Source organism: Gadus macrocephalus, chromosome 16, assembly GCF_031168955.1.
Source record: "Gadus macrocephalus chromosome 16, ASM3116895v1".
Classification (NCBI taxonomy): Eukaryota; Metazoa; Chordata; class Actinopteri; order Gadiformes; family Gadidae; genus Gadus; species Gadus macrocephalus.
Genome location: NC_082397.1, coordinates 14,798,933 through 14,817,767, shown reverse-complemented (window position 1 = coordinate 14,817,767; position 18,835 = coordinate 14,798,933). Strand labels below are relative to the sequence as shown.

General features: G+C 44.6%; 1 protein-coding gene across 1 annotated transcript in view; it reads left to right on the top strand.

Annotated features, from left to right (window-relative positions):
- The window catches only part of grik4 (glutamate receptor, ionotropic, kainate 4), a 139,960-nt gene that overhangs the window by 27,981 nt on the left and 93,144 nt on the right, over positions 1 to 18,835 (top strand). The window contains exons 3-4 of the mRNA XM_060074884.1: positions 2,731 to 2,828; positions 17,508 to 17,673. Of these exons, the coding sequence (XP_059930867.1) occupies positions 2,731 to 2,828; positions 17,508 to 17,673 (264 nt within the window). The remainder of the gene's footprint in view (positions 1 to 2,730; positions 2,829 to 17,507; positions 17,674 to 18,835) is intronic.

Here is an 18,835-nt window from a genome sequence, read left to right as displayed (position 1 = left end):
AGAGAGAGAGAGAGAGAGAGAGAGAGAGAGAGAGAGAGAGAGAGAGAGAGAGAATTTGTCCAATAGTCTCCCTCTAGGAAAACATTCTCCCACTAAGCCATAGTGCCACACATACTTTCTTAAAGAGGATGTTCAATTGTTTTTACAAGCTTATTCAACCTTTGCATTGTGACATATTATGATTTCTAGAACATTTGATCTTTCATTTTGGTTTGGATTGAACAAGGGTGGCAAAACACATCACCTTGTGTTCATCCATGTGACGGGGGGGAACAACCACCCGTCATCTCATCATCTAATTGGAGGAAATGTTAGCTTGCCAGTGAGGACAGGTTGCCTTGAAACATGTGCCAGAAAATCATTTGTAAAGATATTTAAAGTCATATTTATTCGATTTGGAGGTTATACAAGCAATTGTTTGAAATTGTTTTTCCATAGATTAAGCCAATTTCATTTGCATGGTTTCTTTGATGCAACAAGATGGGTGTAAGGTCCTTGTCTCTTGAAGGTCGTAATTGAATAGCACCTCTTTATATTTAAGAAATCTGGTTATACCACAGTCCCAAAAAGAGCCTTTTGGTCCTCTGCTGCCGGCCTTTTAAACGTCCCCATGGACCCAATTGCCCCATGAAATATCATCACACCACAATTTATTAAGAGAGGGAAGCTTGCTCTGAGGGATTTAAAAACGATATTATGTAATTGGAAGTCCTCTTTTATCTGTCTTTCAACCCTCGCCAATTTCTGTTGTTTTATTACTTTCTGCTTCCTTGTCTTTTTTTTTTAATTCTTCCTATATATTATTCTCACTATACCTCAGGGCAATATTACTAACACTCAAACACCTACACCTAACAAATTGCTGTTCAATCAAAGCAGTGGACAGGCTCAGATCAATGCTGAGTCCTGCTAACGGACTTTAGGCAATGTGACCTGCTGGCCTGTTTTTCTAGCGCACAATCCTTTTCCAACGATTCATTAAATTATTAGAGTTCTTGACGATGTAAGTTAACAACGGGTCAAAGACTGCAAATGACTGCCAAGAGGTAAACGAATACAAGCTGTGGAATTGCTCTACTCGCCCTTCTGCTCTCACATACACACAAACACATTTCAGGATTAAAATCCATCCATCCTATGTCTGCCCATGCAGCCACTTTGTATATTTGTGTGTGTGTGTGTGTGCGTGTGTGTGTGTGTAGGTGTGTGTGTGTGTGTGTGTGTGTGTGCGTGTGCGTGTAGTCCAGAGGGCTCAGGGAGCCACAGTGTGTGTTCATTCCATGCAGGCCCCATAGGTGACAATAGGGATTATACATTAATCATTCGATTCACTGCTTGGGGATTAACTTCCAAAACTTGGAATCCCAGCTAGTTCATGCATTGAACTGCTTCAATATCCCACAAGCATAATGTGCACACATGCAAAAATACATGATAGATTGTCCCTTGACGCTCATGTCATTTGCCTGCACACATAAAGATACACAGGTTTACTCAAACACCCCCCACACACACACACACACACTGACACACACACACACACACACACACAGACAGAGTTGTGACTGACTTTGCCAACATTGACCGTAGCGGTTTTATTTAAAGCCTGGGATTAACAAACAACAAATTGTGTTCCATTTTCTGTTTGCAAACTAAGAGCCTGGGGCACACGTATTCATGAATGAGGAAATATTAATTCATTCCCAAAGGCAATTTTTGCATCTATAAAAGCGGGGGGGAGGGGAGGGGGGGGGATTGTATTTGTTGGTTTAATAAAAACGGAAAGCGATTCATGTTCCTACCAGCAGCTTGAGGAACGACGTCTCCGCTTTTGAGATCACTAATTCTTTCCCTCTCACCTGACTCTTCTGTCGCCGTCTTTATTTCCCTCGCTCTGTATGTCACTCAAATGAAATCCATAGTCATATGAAAGATCATGCGTCTCGATGAGTCGCGCTGTGATGATCAGCAGTGGAATAAGACAGTGTTGTAGTCTTCTATCCCGTTGAAACTGTGATCCCTAATTTCTGCTACGTCACAGTTATGGCAAAGGGAAGCGCCAGGCGACACACACACTCATTACCAGCCTGATTATCAAGTCTTCTGGGTAACGGAGACAGTAAATCAATGAGGCAGTTGTAGACATAAATCGTTGAATCAAATAAATCTGCTAATTTGCAATGTAAGCTATTTGTCCACAGAGTATTAACTGTGAAAGCAGAACAGCCGACTAATAGAAAATGGCTTTGTGTTAAGTGGTATGTTGCAACTACAGAATAGAGAAGTGGCTTCAACGATACCAGCCATAGGGAACTGGGTTAGATCGCTGATGCCCACCTGTCCTTACGTCAGTTACCTAACCAATATGTTGCAGAGTGTGAAAGTGTATGCTGAATGATTAAAACTCAAATATCTAATGTGACATTGCCATTTTCAACCGAGAGCTTATGACAATGCCTGACATCAAGATAAAATGACAGCGAAAAGCCGATGGCGGCAAAACATCCATGAACCATCTTATGTTTAATGTAGACAGGCTGTCAGGAGTAGATCAGTGCTCGCTATGGCCGCCATCTGTTATAATATAAAAACGAATATAGTCAAATATGGATGTCAACACAAAGGACTTATTAAGAAACCTATTATGCCATTATCATTAACATTAATTCTCTCTTCCTGTTTGTCTCTTGTTTGACCTCTTCCCCCACCCTTACCCTACTTTCCCTCCAGTGTGTCAGATCATGTTTAAAGGGGTGGTGGCAGTCCTCGGCCCCTCCGCTAGTCCTGCCTCCAACTCCATCATCAGCAACATCTGTGGCGAGAAAGAGGTGAGTGTCTTATCTGTTCACCCATATACCCCTCCCTCCACCCTTTAACCCCGCCCTCCACCCTTTAACCCCGCCCTCCACCCCTTTAACCCCGCCCTCCACACCTCTTACCCCGCCTAGACCCCTCTTACCCCGCCCTCCACCCCTCCAAACCCTCCCTCCCCCTCTCCAACGCCTCCCTCGACCCCTCTTACCCCTCCATCCACCCCTCTTATCCCTCCCTCGACCACTCTAGCCCCTCCATCCACCCCTCTTATCCCTCCCTCGACCACTCTAACCCTCCAACCATCCCTCGAAACCCCTCCGGCCCCTCCTTCCCCCTCTCCAACGCCGCCCTCCACCCTCTAACCTCTCCTTCCTACCCTCTTACCCCTCCCCCACCCCTCTACACCCTCCCTCTATCCTTCTCACTCTCAACACCTCCTCCATCCTTCTAACCCCTCGTACCCCTCCCTCCAATGTTCTTACCCCTCTGTCCACCTCTATAACCCCTCCCTCCACCCCGCCTCAACAATCCAACCAGGCCCCTGTCTGTCTGGCTACATCACCAACCAGAGATCGCACAGCAGATTTCCGAACTGACACCTATTGGTGGTTGCCTGGTTACTCCACTTGTTAGCGGAGATGATGAAATACCTCCTGTGCCGAATCCCGACCCGGCCATGTGATTCCATCCTGGCTCAGATCTAAGGAGCCGCTAAGCATGTCCTCCCTTCCACCCTTCTTGTTAGCTTGTAGTGTAGCGCGTGTTCAGCTTCAGGGAGCCTAGCAGGCATGGCTATTAGCATATTATCACTGGGGGCGGGCAGGTGGAGGTGTTTATTGTTGTTGTTATTGTTGGGGTTCTACAAGAGTTATCCTGATGGGGAGTCACGATCAGACGTGCTTCACGGACGCCATTATTCAACCGGCGGTTACAATTCCGATTGCAAAAGTAATGATCATTGGCAATTCTGATATTTGTTATTCCAAATCTAAAATGTTGGCTGAATAACTTTGAAGATGTAGCAGAAGGTCGGTCAAGGTTTGGTTCACTTTGGACACCAGCCAGCATGACTCAAGATGAAGTTTAATCTGTCAGGTGTCAGATTTGAATTTTATAAGTGTTATATTATGAGCAGATCCAACATAATTATAGGTTTCTTACAGATGTAGGTCTATGCTTTGTGTATTGGTACATAATCATATGTACTGCATATTATTCTTTGCACAGATGGGAAGTGGAGAGACATCAAACGGCATGTCAACTGATTATACAAGACCCAAGTCTGCTAAGTTATTTTATTATACCCAGCTAGGACTTCATTTTGCCACATTAATATCACATAAATAGAAGCATATGAGGCCAGACGTGATAATGTTCTCTGACACATTATTCTTGCTGATGAGGGATCAGTCTGATGTTCTGCTGGTATCCAGACCGGGCCTCCCTGCTGCTCCCTGGTGCAACAATGAAGACACGCTTGTGTGAACAAATCCCACTGTTTAGCTTCACCGGAAAAAGATTCTTCATTCGTCATTAGGCGATTCACAGTGCATTCCCAGTAGTGTTTCCATACGTTGCTTTCATCTTAACCACAAATTAAAGCAATACACAAATAAATATGGATTAGTTAATCATGCTGTGGGAAAACGAATCCAGTAACACGCAATTGTGTAACTTTATGCAAAGTATCATCGTGTCCTTGGCAGCGTCGTCGTCAGAAGCACCATCATCATCATAATCCTCATCATCCTCATCATCATCATCATCATCATCATCATCATCATTGTCAGCTTTATTATCTGGGGCGGGAGGTGGTGAGGCTTTTGCCCTTGGCACTTCAAACGACTTGTTCCAATATAAATGTATTATATTGTTATTTTTTTCCCTTACTCATCACCATAACCTTTTTGTACTTTAACACTTGAACAATTAAGTGGATTGAAGGGAGATTGACAAGGACACCAAATTTAAGCGATGCCCCCTGGAGAAATCCATCAAGCCATGGTGGCCTGAAGATGAAAGGTTGATTAACGGCTTCCCCATCTATCTTAATCTGAGTACATTCGTTGGTCCAACCACTTACCATTCTTCATTGGTTTAGATTTCCAATAAAATCAAGAGCGGTTTTGAGTGTCGGAGCAGCTATCATCCAGCATGAGGAGAGTCATCCGACGGACAGCGTTAGACCGTGAATTCGGCACACAGGCCAACAGGTTCCTGCAAACAGCCATGGGGCTAGAGAATATACTCATCTCGTGGAATGGTTTACGCAATGACTCTGAATGTGGCCCCCTGCCCACAATCTGCATGTGCACACATTGTCAGATAATGCATTGCAGTGCCACACACCTCATCTCTCTTCCGGCTTTACACACCACAGATGTTGGCTATCCCCATGACCAGTTTCCCCAAACACCGGGCTGGGATTTGCTAGGGACGGAGCATGCTAGGGGATGGCCCAATCACCCACCAGTCAATCAATCACTCTCCTCGGTCCGCTGGCTTCGTGATGGGGGTGGACGGAGAGGTGAAATTGGACCCATCTGGACACGATAATGCTGACTAAAAAACAGTAGCCACTACAGAGAGAAAGGCATAACCACATTGTACAGGTGATTTGATACTATCCAATGTGGCAAGTTATCCAAAGCTTTGCAAAGGCATTGATATTTTAGGTTGGTGGAAAGAGGTTCCTGTTTGAATCATTGAGGCTTGAAACTTAAATATAAGTCGCTCCGTGCTTCCTTTTCCAAAACACTGCCTAGGACGCATAGAACTCATGGTTTATGGATCTCAGAGCATGCTAGCTTTGAGTGTTTTCTGCTATTCTGTTATATGTCTGTTATATGTCATTGTGAAGAGACAGAACTTTGGTGCTTGTTCACTCAACACCTTTGACCATGTCAATCATCGGTTGACTGCCATGGGTTTCATTGGTGTTGTTCTTTTACATTTGACTATTATAAACATATTAATAATACAAATCTCTCTAATCAGGGCTGCTGGCTAACAAATCTCTCAATTGTTTACGTCCCTGTAGCATTTGCTTTCACGATCGGCTGCTATGAATCCCTTCAATCTACATTTCATTCCCTGTATTTCCTCAGTTTCATTCTCTCCGAGAATCATCATTTATGGTTGACATTTTGGAAACAAGGTTAGTTTTACTAATTGATGCCCATTAGCTCTTGTTGCCCTGCAGCCAAGAGGTAGCAGGAGAACACAGACACGGCTCGATCGCTGTATTCCACCGCTGGCGTTATTGGCTTGAACTCGCTGGTGAACTCAAGCATGGCTTGACAGACAGGATGTGTGTAGCTGGATGGGGGATTAAGGTGCGCTGGTCATTGGCAAGGCTAAAGCCCTTGAGAGATGAAGTAATGAGATTTTTTTCCCCAAAACTTTTATAGAAATGGGCAAACAGATGCAGGCACACATGCATAAAAATGAGATTCGACGTGCCAGCTGAAAATATGCTGAAAATACAAGGAAACTCATTTAAAACGCGTATTTTGAATTCTATAGGAACTCCCCCCTTGTTGAAGGACAATTGTTCTTCAGTGCTGGATAAATGTGTTTTACCGGTGTGGAAAATTCTACTCATTCCCCAATTAAATGTATCTGTGACTTCTGTGATATTTCTTTCCGAAAAGGGCTTCAGGAGACTTTACTTGAAAGCAAATTAACTCAGAAAAATCCTATACCGGGGTTTGGAATAAGCAATTACTGGACACAACCAGGAGACAAAGCCAGGACACAGTTGATTGCTCATGAATGCTTGTTGGGCAAATTTGAAAAGCTTTCATCGGGATTTTAGAGGCCACGGTTTGTTTATAGGTGCAGTGGTGTCGTTTGCATGGCTATTGTACCACGGTCTTCATGACCGTGCTGCTATTGAACCACTCGCATGAGTGCATGTCCATGCGCTTGTCCACCCAGATATGCAGTGATCCACTCTCTCCCGGCCTGCTGTGTATTCACAGCATGTGTTTATGATTCTTGTTCAGTTTGTGTACAGCTGTCAAATCGGCTTTCTATTGAGTGTGTGTCTGGTAGCTCAGCGGCATGAGATGGTTTTTTTTAGCACAAAAAAATGGTGAGTAGGTTAGTTTCAATTGCTTTCGGCTATCATGCTTGAGAAAATGCTTACCCCCAAAAGAACATAATAAGTTCAGCCTCTGTTTTCTTCCAAAAGTTTCTGTAGCAATCAACCAAGCCTGCATCTTTGTTTACCAAACACTGCGCAAGGTTGAAAAGCTTTAGTGATTGTTCTGGGATACTAAACCTCTGACATAAATGGGGGACTTTTCTGGGAATCGCCTCCACTTAATCGTCCTAAATTTCTGTACGTTCGGGGTCAAGGATTGTCCTTATGCATTGTCTGGCAAGCACCAATGGAATGGCTGTGTATCCACATATTCGCTTCATATCTTTAGTTAATGTTCCTTAAAGATTCTGACTTGTGCATTGCGAACATCAAACCATTCTTTGGTATTCTTTAAAGTAACTGGTTTTGATTGGTTCAGTTATCTATCTCTATGCTCATTTGTTCAGTATTGGCTCACCCACTGAGCATATTTTGAAGAGTTCTGCTAATTGGATGAACAACGTCCTCTGTTGACCAATCAGTAGGAATAGAGAAACAACATTTGATGTTGTAGTTATATTCTTCTGGTTTATGATGGATTGACCTAGCCGTGGAACCAGTCAAATCTGCAAGCTCATGTTTTATTTGCCCTGGCAGAAGATATGCCCCCCTCCCATTCAGACAGATTTCCAGCCAACCTTGACTGGGTTGGGCCAAAACAAAACCATTTATCTAATTTGGGACGGGTTTAATACGACGGCAAGATGACCAAGACGGCTGTAGCTGATCTGGAACTGTTGAAGCCACTATTCCGACAGTATTAAAGGAACTGGATGGTACATTTTCTCTTTAAACAACTGCACTTAAAGCTTTTGTTGATAAGAAAGATGTGTTTGCCGCTGGTAAGTTTAATTTAGCAACGCAGCATTCAGCACTCGTGGCTCGGATTGGTTGTAGGTCTATCCAATTGCATCCAGAGGCATTTTGGTCTGCACCCTTTGAAAAACGGCCCATTGAATTCCAAAAGGAACTGAGAGGTTGCAAAGAATACCCATTTGTGAAATAGTTTACTGATGTGAGTGGGATTGTTTAATGGTTGAGGGTTTGCCTACGAAATTCAACAAATGTAAATCATAATGAGATTCCATTATTTTGAATATGATTAGTTTGCTTCTTTTGTCCCCCTGTAATATATTTGTACTAACAAACTTAATTTGTTGATGTGCTCCTCTGCTACTTGCCCATTTTACCTTTTTTATCCGACCACTTCTCTGCATGTCTCCTCTATTCCAATTAGGGCTGGGCGATTAATCTAATTTTGATCGCGATTTCGATTTTAGCGTCAAACGATCTCAAAATTAACATAATCTAGTTTTTCTATTTTCTATTTTTTTTTATATCTATTTTTTTCATTAATGTTTTATAAAACAGCTGGATACATATCTGTATATTATTTTAGATTGGAACATTTTCTTTTTGACCATTTTGTGTATTTTTTTAAGGCGAATTTTCAAAGTTCTCAGTTACAAAGTATTTTTGGGAGAGACATGCTGAATAAATACATGTTTTCAAACTCAAAAACAATCGTTTGAATACTGGTGATTTCAATATTGACCAAAATAATCGCTGATTATGATTTTCCCCATAATCGAGCAGCCCTAATTCCAATGCTCATCACTTTTTGATTTTCTCTCCCATCTTTTTCCCCTGCCCACGTCATACCTCTCCAGGCTCCCTCCATTCCCTTCCTTCCAATCCCTCTCATCAGCAACTGTGCCTGATAACCTGCTCCAACCATAGCCGGCACGGCTGAGGGAAAGCTCTAAGCTGAGAGAGAGAGAGAGAGAGAGAGAGAGAGAGAGAGAGAGAGAGAGAGAGAGAGAGAGAGGAATTGTGTGAATTGACAAGAAAGCCTTGCTCTCTCTCGCCCCTCCACATATGATCATGCATGAATACACAAACACAAGCAACACATGCACACAAAAGCAGATGCAAGTACACAAACACACACACACCACATCTATAATCACACACCCAAACACGGTATCAGCCTCCGACTGGATCTGTGTTTGTTTGTTTTTCTTTTTTTGTTTGTTCTTTTTTTGTCTCTTCGTGTGGGTTCTGTTCCAAAGTAAAGAAAGTACAGAACAGTAATTCATCTTTTAATTCACCCTGTAGGTACAATAAAATTTGGATCTTAAGGAAAGAAATGTTTTTAGCAGCATGATCAACAAAATTTTTAATTATTGATACGGTCTATGTCAAGCAGTGACATAGACCGTCCATAAAACTGCAGCTTTGTTTATTCATGTTGGTGTCGGAGCCCAGAGAGGAGATGCAATCTGGAATATCAATGGGACTGTCAGTATTCCATTCACACTCCACTCAGAAGTCTCGCATTCTGAAAGAGGCAAAATGCAAAGTAAATTAGGCTTGCAGAGCTATTTGCATGCCGATATGAGACGCTGATCCATAAAATATTTGATTTATTGATTCAAAACAAAGTCTTCATATACTATTTGTCTCTTCTTCTTTTTTGTTGCATTCTATCCTTTTGTCTGCTTGCTCGAAGCCTCTGAGCCGCGGGTTCTCACCCGTCTGGGTTGAATGCTGCTTCTACTCTATACTGTCTGACTTAAAATAAGGTGTTAAGTTATTAAAATAATTGAATTAATGAATATATTTACACTAGAGTGTGAACCCAGATTCGAAACTTGTGAATTTGTTCATTTGTTGGCACAATTGGAAAAAGGACTGAGCCAGGGCAGTTCATATGGTCTTACTTGTGTTGAACCAAACAAAGACACTGCTATTGAAGCTGCTAAACACCCGGTTGGAATAATATGGTTGCCAATGGCTCGCCAACGGCCCAATTTTTGAAAGCTTCCTCAGAGAGGTGATTTGAACCAAAATCCTGGCAGATTTACAGCACGACGTTGACAACGTCAACAACAGTGTTTTTGTGTAAACAGTAAAGTGTTTCGCAGAGGAAACAAATTGCCAAGGTGGTTGTTGTTTTGTTTTCGATACAAGTCGTTTTTATTTATAGTATTAGCCGTGGATTTATTTTTCTTAAATCCCAATCTCCCAATCTGTGTATTCGTTTCCATTTTCTTGGAAGCAATGAGCCCCATGGATTAATCATGATCAGAAAGTCAAATTGCCAATATATTTTCCAAAATTGCCATATAGTTCCCAAAATGAAGAACTCGGCAATGTAGCGAGATTTGAAATATTCCTGTCTGCCGTCGTATGTTTGTGTATGCGTGCACTTGTTCTGTGACCCAGTTAATTCCCCCCTTTCTCTCTGTGTCTGATGATTAGAACAACACAGGTGTTTCTCTCTTTCTGTGTAACTGAGGATGATTAGAACACAGGTGTTTGTTTCTCTCTCTCTCAGTACCTCACGATCATTTGAACAACAGCGGTGTCTCGTGCGGCCCCTTGACCCCACCCTGCCCTCTCCCCACCCCACCCTTCTCTATTGATCAGCCATGTTTGGGGCGTCCCTATCACAGCTGCCCTCTGCATTCCAAATCCCACTGAATACCTCTTCGGAAAGCAGTCCTCTTGATCACCGTGGATGAAAGCCAGAGCAAGCCGAGCGAGATGGCGTCCCAGGTGGAGGGCGTGGAGTTAAAAGGCGGGGTTTCAATTTGGTTGATTGCCATCATTGTGTACACAATGGGTTCAGTATGGCATCGCTGGCCGTGTTTCCACTTCTTGTCAGTGTCAAGTGACTCAGCTTTGTTTGTAGGGGGAGAGAGATAAGAGTGTGACACACACAGAAACACAGGCTGGTATGGCACAAGCACACACACGTTGTTTGTATTAATGTGTTTTCCACTCTTCCCACCTGAACCCCTGCAACGTCATCCTTTGTTTTTTGATCAGCGCTTTTTTTCCGCCCCAGGTGAAAGATTTGTTGGCAAAGTGTTGTTTGTGTTGCATAAAAGTTGAGCTTTGCTTTGCTTGTGAGCGACAAATGAAGCCTTTGGCTCAGCTCCCAGAGCTGGATTAGGCATGCTGTTAGATTAAATCGACTCTAATCAAACCTCCCCCTTGCACATCATCTCAACTGAGGGTGTTAATATATTTGCGATGGTAAATAATGATAAAAACTGCTTTTTAGTAGTAATATTGAGTTACTTTTGATCAAGACGAAGAAGCACGTAGCCGGTATAACACCGGAGCTATTAATGTGGGCTTCCACCTTCAGTCCAGTGGGCAGCTTAACAAATCAGATCACTGCCTCACTTCCTTATCTTTATCATTTTGAATAAAGCCCTCGCAAGGTCTGTGGCCAGAAGGTCTGATTTTCTAGACATTTAAAAGACTAGCAATCTGATTCATAGAGACACAAAGACTTGACTTTCTATCAAATGAAGCAACCTGAGTTAATACAGCACATTCCTTCAAGGAAAGAATGTATTTCTTTCTATCGCCCTCCCTGTCCCTGCTCTTTTCACTCTTTCTATTTATCCTCTTGCTCGTATGGCGGGCGAGAGGATAAATAGATCTCTCTCTCTCTCTCTCTCGCTCTCTCTCTCTCTCTCTCTCTCTCTCTCCCCTAGCTGATCGATGAGATAGGGATCTCGTGGTCAATGTTCCAGTCTCCTAAAAGGCACCCCGGGATCCACTGCCCCACTTCATCTTTATCATTGGTCAGTTTGGGGCCCCGGGGCCACAGGGAGCTGCCGCAGACCCATTACGGCCACAAATAGACAGGCCTTCATGGGATGAGACTTTGGGGATGAACCCGTGATGGAGAGAGGGGAGGGTGACTGTGGACGCCTGGCGGATCGGAAATCATTGTCACCTGAGCCAATACATTTAGTTTCTTAGAAAGAAATAAAAGATCCATTTCAGATTACAGAAAACATATTTTTTCCGATTCCCCTCCACTTCCTAACGCCAACAGCTGGCCTTGAATCTGGGATTTTACGTGCGGACTGCGTGACACCACGGGGGGGGGGATTCAGACAGACATAATAGGCTTGACGTCGCCCGTTGCTCTGGCGCAGGGCGCGGCCGTGTTGCCGGCAGCTCCTCTGTTACTCAGGGGCCTTGGCAGGGGCCCCGGCTGACTGATGGGCTGTGTTTCCAGCAGCATCTGCTCTCCAGCGCGGCCCGGGGCCAACATTCATCCCCTGGCAGGCGATTCATGGCGGTTCGATGGGCCACGGCCAGCCCGCCAATCGGTCGTCGCGGTTCTTTGATTGGCCGGTTTCCCGTTTGCTTGATGACGGTTTGGTGCGTTTAGCGGGGACTGCTCTTCAAAGGTAGAGGACGGTGGCATGACTCACCGCCACCGATGCAATTACATTATTTTAGGTCATTATCCGTCTGGCTACTAGCCGCCCGGCATTTCAAAAGCCATTTTCAGCGCTTACAGCATGCTGTTTGGTTGCCCAGGTCAGTGTGTGTGTGTGTGTGTGTGTGTGTGTGTGTGTGTGTGTGTGTGTGTGTGTGTGTGTGTGTGTGTGTGTGTGTGTGTGTGTGTGTGTGTGTGTGTGTGTGTGTGTGTGTGGGGGTGTAGGTGTGTGTGTAAATTATTTCCCAGAATGCTCCAGAAGAGACGCACATAGTTGGGTTGGGGCTATCATCTCATAAACTCTTGAAGGTCTGACATGGCTGACTAGTCCAATACAATAATAGTCCAGTATAGGTAGCAGGGCCATTCTCACTGAACAGGCTTTTGTGCACCGGTCGCTCCAAAGAGCACAGGAACAGCTGCGGCCGCTGATCACTCGGCTGGCTTGCCATATGGCGTCAGATCTGCACATTTGTCTCCTTTCAATCTCCCGGGCTCTCAGGTATCCGCTTCCGTCCGCTTTATGTAGGGGTTCACTCTGCCGGCTGGCGGGTTGACTTGGGCACTTGTCAAGCTGGATAGCAGTGGCAGCATACATATTTTTTGATTTGGACACGAGGAGAGAATACTTTTCTCTGGGTCACTGGAGCAAAGGGTGACCACCCCGCTCAAATAGTCATTTTTTTTCATTTTTTTATATTTATTGAATACAGTTTTATGGTCTGAAAGTAGTGTTTGACAGCCTTTAAAAAATTCCATCTTTTGAAAGTGTGTGTGCGTGTGTCTCTGGATGTCAGGGGTCAAATTGAATTTGTTTCAACAGAGACGTAGATTAGGGATCAGTTCTAGGATTGTTAGCGTGTGTTACAGCGTTGGCACATTGCTGCAGACTCTGTGAAGCCCTGTCATTCTCCATTCATTGTTGGGAAGTGTGCATGTGTGCGTTGCGAACCGCAAAGTCTATGGCCTTTCCTTATTAAACGCTTGTCAAATGGATCTCCACAGAGTTGTCAGCCTTTCTGTCAAACTGCTGGACCCACACACACACACACACGCACATACACACAAATGCAGATTGAATTTAATTCAATTTAATTGCCACAGTCAACAACAATTATTTGGTTATCATTTTGCATGATATGTCATTAATTGTGCATAAAATCTCTCATCATTCAAATGGTGCCCTGCAATGTCTTCTATTTTTTATGCAATCTATCCAATACGTTGTTTTAAACTGGATTAGGAATTATGGTTTTACCATACAATTCTTTGAAACAGCCGGGAATCTGATTAAGAGAACTGTGGATAAGTGATACGCCTAACCCTGTGAGACCCTTGGGCAACCATGGATGTCCTATACTGTGCAATGGAGACCAAAGACGAAAGAGAGATATATTTAAAGAAGTGGAGATACCTCGGACATTCCCTTGTTCAGCAAAACCTTGTGGACAAGGGAATTAATGTAAAGCCTGTAGGCCTTTTTAATAACAGAAAAAAGTTCCTTTAGGGTCCCATGAAATATCTGCCATCTATTGTCTTGGAATTACATTCTGATTTTCTGCCCAGCCTTTTGTAGGGCCTTGGAGTTCTCATTAAACCGCGGCTGCTCTTTAATACTATACATGATGTCCTTGTGGCCGACTGTGGATCTGACAGATAGCATTAAAACAAGGGAAGAACGTCTTCCTGGTGTTACAGTGCAGGGCAGCAGCAGTAAATGGCAAGCCGTAAAAACCTCCTGAACACTTCACAGCCCTAATATCCTTTACTAGCACGGACCCACTTTATCTGGCTCTGGGCAAGTTGCCCTGTACCCCCGTTTAATGTGTCCTCTGCTGTTACCAGGCTACTGTTAAAGAAGGATCTGCGAGCTGTGATTCGATAAAAAAACATTCATTCAGCGGACAATAGAAGCATTGACAATGAGACCTTCTAATTACGCAATTACATCACATCATAGATCATATATCTATTCCTCAAAGTTGACATTAATGTGTCAGCTGTTAACTTAATATAATGCTAGATTTAGTTTTATGATAGATTCCCATGCTATAGTCCTTCATGAGTCAATGGACAAGATTTGTGTTTTATTTAAATAACATACACTGTACTACGGGGGGTGATGTGTGTGTGTGTGTCTGTTTGTGTGTCTGTGTGCGATTTGTGTTTTGGCAGTGTGTGCATAATGCTTGCCAACCCCCTTCTTCATCAGATACTGCCCATTGAAACGTGTCAGGTTTTTTAAGGGAAGATGGTTCAGAGAGAGAGAGAGAGAGAGAGAGAGAGAGAGAGAGAGAGAGAGAGAGAGAGAGAGAGAGAGAGAGAGAGAGAGAGAGAGAGAGAGAGAGAGAGAGAGAGAGAGAGAGAGAGAGAGAGAGAGAGAGAGAGAGAGAGAGAGAGAGAGAGAGAGAGAGAGAGAATTCTAGAAAAAGGACGGTAAACCAACCTGAACAGGGCTACAGTAGGGAATGGAAGGACGAAGGAGATCACATGGAGTATGAGAAAAAAAAAAAAAACAGCAGCCAGGAATGGCGTTGATCCACAGCCGCCCCAGATCAGGTGTGGAGGGCTGAAGGCCAGCGTTCATCACAGCGTGCTGTTCCTCATAGTGTGGCTGGCCATGGCTGTTACACAGGTGACGTCCAGGGCGTCCAGGGGAGCAGGGAAACAGCATGCCCAGCCCGGGCTGTCAGTGGCGGCCCCAGACCCATCCGTCCAGGGGCCCTGGGACTCCATTACGCCCTGACGGACAGGGATGGAAAACCAATCGCGTCGAAGTGGGGACAAGAGGCGAGGCAATGCAATGGCTGTAGGTGTTACACCGACAGGCAATCTGCCATGATGAAGAGGCTCTCTCCTGCCCCGCGGCCCTTCAGGGGGCCCTCACCGTGTCCTCCAAGCGTCCCCTTCAAGCCCCAGCGCACCCAGCCTCACGCGGGGCCCGTGTCGTGTGACCGAATGGAACAGATGCCCGCTGCACTCGTCATGTTAATTTTTTTATTTCACGTCTCTGGCTTTCTTCCACCTCCCTCTCTCTCCCGCTCTCTGCCTCAACCTGTAGTGTTGTGCCCCCACCCGTGTCTTACACACCTACACACCTACGTCTGCCCTAGTCTCACACCAGCCCCACCAGAGGCGACGAGGGGATTGAGACAGGAGACCCTGGACATCATGGGGGGGGGGGGGGGGGGGGGGGGGGGTGATAGAATAGGAGGCTGGCTCGGGATGTCATTTGAGATTTTCTTTAGGTCCAGCAGGTTTCTGCTGGATCAACGTCGTTTTTCTGCTGCAGAATCAGTGGCTCAGCGAGGTTGAAGGCCGGGAGGCTCGCTGTGTAGAAGCCCAGCCCTGTGGTCTGTGGTAGAGAGCATGACGGGGCTGTGCTGCGTGCTCTAGTGAAATCTGTCGTGGTATGAAGAGACTTAGATAGGGAGATTAGGATATCTCTAGATGCTTTCAGAACCACAAGGAGGAGGGCTGCAGGAATGGAGATCCTTGTCTCCATGGGGCCAGAGAGACTGTGTTTAAACATCGATTGCTGCTTGCGTCTTGGCTCCCGTGACTCATTTCTGGCCCGTCTGATGGGCTGACACACCACCCGGCGCCTCAGGACATATGTTTATATTTCACTTCTTCCAATTTCCCCGCTCCTCTCCCCGCTGAAGATTCCCCCACGGTCGCTAGGAAAATGTTTTGCCTATTTTATTTGATCTAGCCAGTAGTTTATTGCTAATTTATCAGGTCTGGGCATCAGATCCAAGGGTCGGGAGATTTTCATTTATTGAATTGACTCGCATATTTATAATCCTAGTTTATTAACTAAAATACGTTTTTGTATGTGTGTTTATTTATGTATGTATGCATGTTTGTGTGTGTGTTTGAGTGTGTGCATTAATATATGTTTGAGTGTGTGTTTGTATTCGTGTGTGATTATTTATGTTTGTATGCATGTGCAAAACACTGAGCGAGTCAGCCAGTTTCATATCTGGGCATCTGGTTCGACATGCTACCTTTTAAAGCACATGTACTTGTGCTAGAAAATAAGATGAAAGTGAAGGGGTGTTATATAGAATAAGGTCATTTCTTCTCGATCCTGTCAGTTTTAGACTTTGACAATGTTGTATCTATGCATGCTCCAACCGCAACACTGAAACCACTTGATACCGTTTTCCACAGTGCCATACGTTTTATTACTGGTGATTGTTTTAGGACAGACCATTGCATACTGTAACAGAATGTGGCATGGTCCTCCCTGTCAGATAGGTGGGATAGACATTGCCTCCTCTTTATTTACAAAGCTTTGGCTAGGAAACTACCCCCTTACCTTGGCTCCCTGTTAAAATATAAATCTATATGCCATAATACTAGAGCACAGATTCTCATCTCCCTAGAGACCCCCTTTACAAGATTTGACCTTGGGAAAATATCTTTCAGTTTTTTTGCCCCACAAAAATGGAACAAACTGCAGGATAGTCTAAAATGTAATCTATTTGTAACAGTTGATAATTTCAAGTGTTTTTCAGAGTGTATTAATATTGTACAGTGCTCTTGTTTTACCTAGCTATTGCCTGATTTGTTTATTATTTATTTTACTTATTTTCGTTTTACTTTTATTTACATTTTGATTGTTGTATTTTGCTTCCGATTTGTATTCTGTATTTTGTATCTTTTTGACTTTTGTGATCACTGAAAAAAAGCTCTTTGAGCTCAATCTTTTTCCCCTGAATAAACAGAATCTATTATGAGTATGTGTGTGTGTTTGTGTATGTGTGTGTGAGTGAGTGTGTGTACCTACGGGTGTGTGTACATGGGTTTGTGTGTGTGTCTTTGAATGCATCAGTTTGTCTTCCCAAACGTGTGTTTTTGAGGCAGTGCTACAAATTCAAGCTGTATTGCAGCAGGTCATTAGGGGAAATCATGCTGCACAAAAACGATTGAACAGCAGCATTGAATCGATCCACGCACTCGCTTGTGTTGTCGTCGTAGGAAGCAGAAGTATCGGTCTTTTCATCTCAATATGTACAAGTGACCCCCTGGGGTTATAATCTTTCCTTGAAATAATTGAAAGAAGAGAATTCAATACTCTACCATCGCTCCCGTTAACCTTCACCCAAACCCTCATTCACGTCGTGCATAGTCTCAGCATTCAGCACTGCATCATCCCTGATAACCCCCTCCATAGAAACAGAATAGCAGGCCAGTGGCTCAGAGGAGAGACGCCCGCGTCGACATGTGCAGTAGCGGTGCGGGGGCTGACTGTGTCTGTGTTGCCTCCCGACTGGTGTGCCGCAGGTGCCGTACGTGAAGGTGGCTCCCGAGGACATTCTGAAGGTGCAGTTCCCCCGGTTCACCACCCTGGACCTGAGGCCCACCAACACCGACATCAGCCTGGCGGTGGCGGGCCTGCTCACCTTCTTCAACAGTACCACCGCATGCCTGATCTGTGCTCAGTCCGACTGTAAGTACCGTCTGCCACACACACACACGCCGCACCGGGTGATCCCATTGGTGTGATCACACCCTGTAATCAACACACCGCACACCGCTTGATTATAGGGACCTTTTGTTATTGTTGGCAAATGAAATATTCATGCCTCTTCACCACCGTTGCGTATTTATGTATATTGAGGTAAAGTGCAGATGGTTTATTGAATGCATGATACCCGTATCTAAACATGTCTTTGAGCAAACAGACATACACATACACGTACTAACACACACACACACACACATTTACCCTTGCGCAACAGGTGCCTTGGCAACAGATGTACGTGGCTTACCATGTTGTCACCGTGGGCCACACACACACAACATGCACCGGCGGCAAACAGATGCTACGATGCAAAGCCGCTTCGCCGCACTTTGCAGCATGCGCAGTTTTGTAAATATTGAGAAACAATTACTGCGAACTATGGTATTTCTCCATCTGCCTTGTCCTCGATAATCTCAATTCCGAATAGCACAGAACATTGACTTACGGATCCCCACACACCTGCCCCCCACCCACTTTCAATTAGACAGTCTTTCCAGTCGTCCCTTGTTCACACACTCGTCTTCAAACCACACCTGCTGGTGAGTGTGTCACAGTGTGGGAAAAAAAAAGCGAATCAAAATAATTAGTGGCAAAGGCGACAGCGGAGCCATCTTATGATCAGACTCACAGATACTTGTTGCTAGTTAGCTGTGGAAAGCGGGCGTCTTCAGGATGAAAGAGGAAAGAAGATCCCTCCTTCTGATGTTTTATTCTTTCTTTCTTCAAAATGGAGAGGGAGATTACGTCTGGGGTCGTTCCCACCCTCTCGCAGCCTTGTCAGGAGTAATTACGAGTCTTCGGACAAATCTCAGTGACCCAAGGTGGCGAGTGCCAACCTCTTCCTCCTCATCAGCCCATGGCTTTGATGGAGGAAAAGAGTCCTGAGATCAATTCTGTCTGTCTGTCTCACTCTCTCACTGTGTGTGTGTGTGTGTGTGTGTGTGTGTGTGTGTGTGTGTGTGTGTGTGTGTGTGTGTGTGTGTGTGTGTGTGTGTGTGTGTGTGTGTGTGTGTGTCTCACTGTGTGTGTGTCTCACTGTGTGTGACTCTCTCTCTCTCTCTCTCTCTCTCTCTCTCTCTCTCTCTCT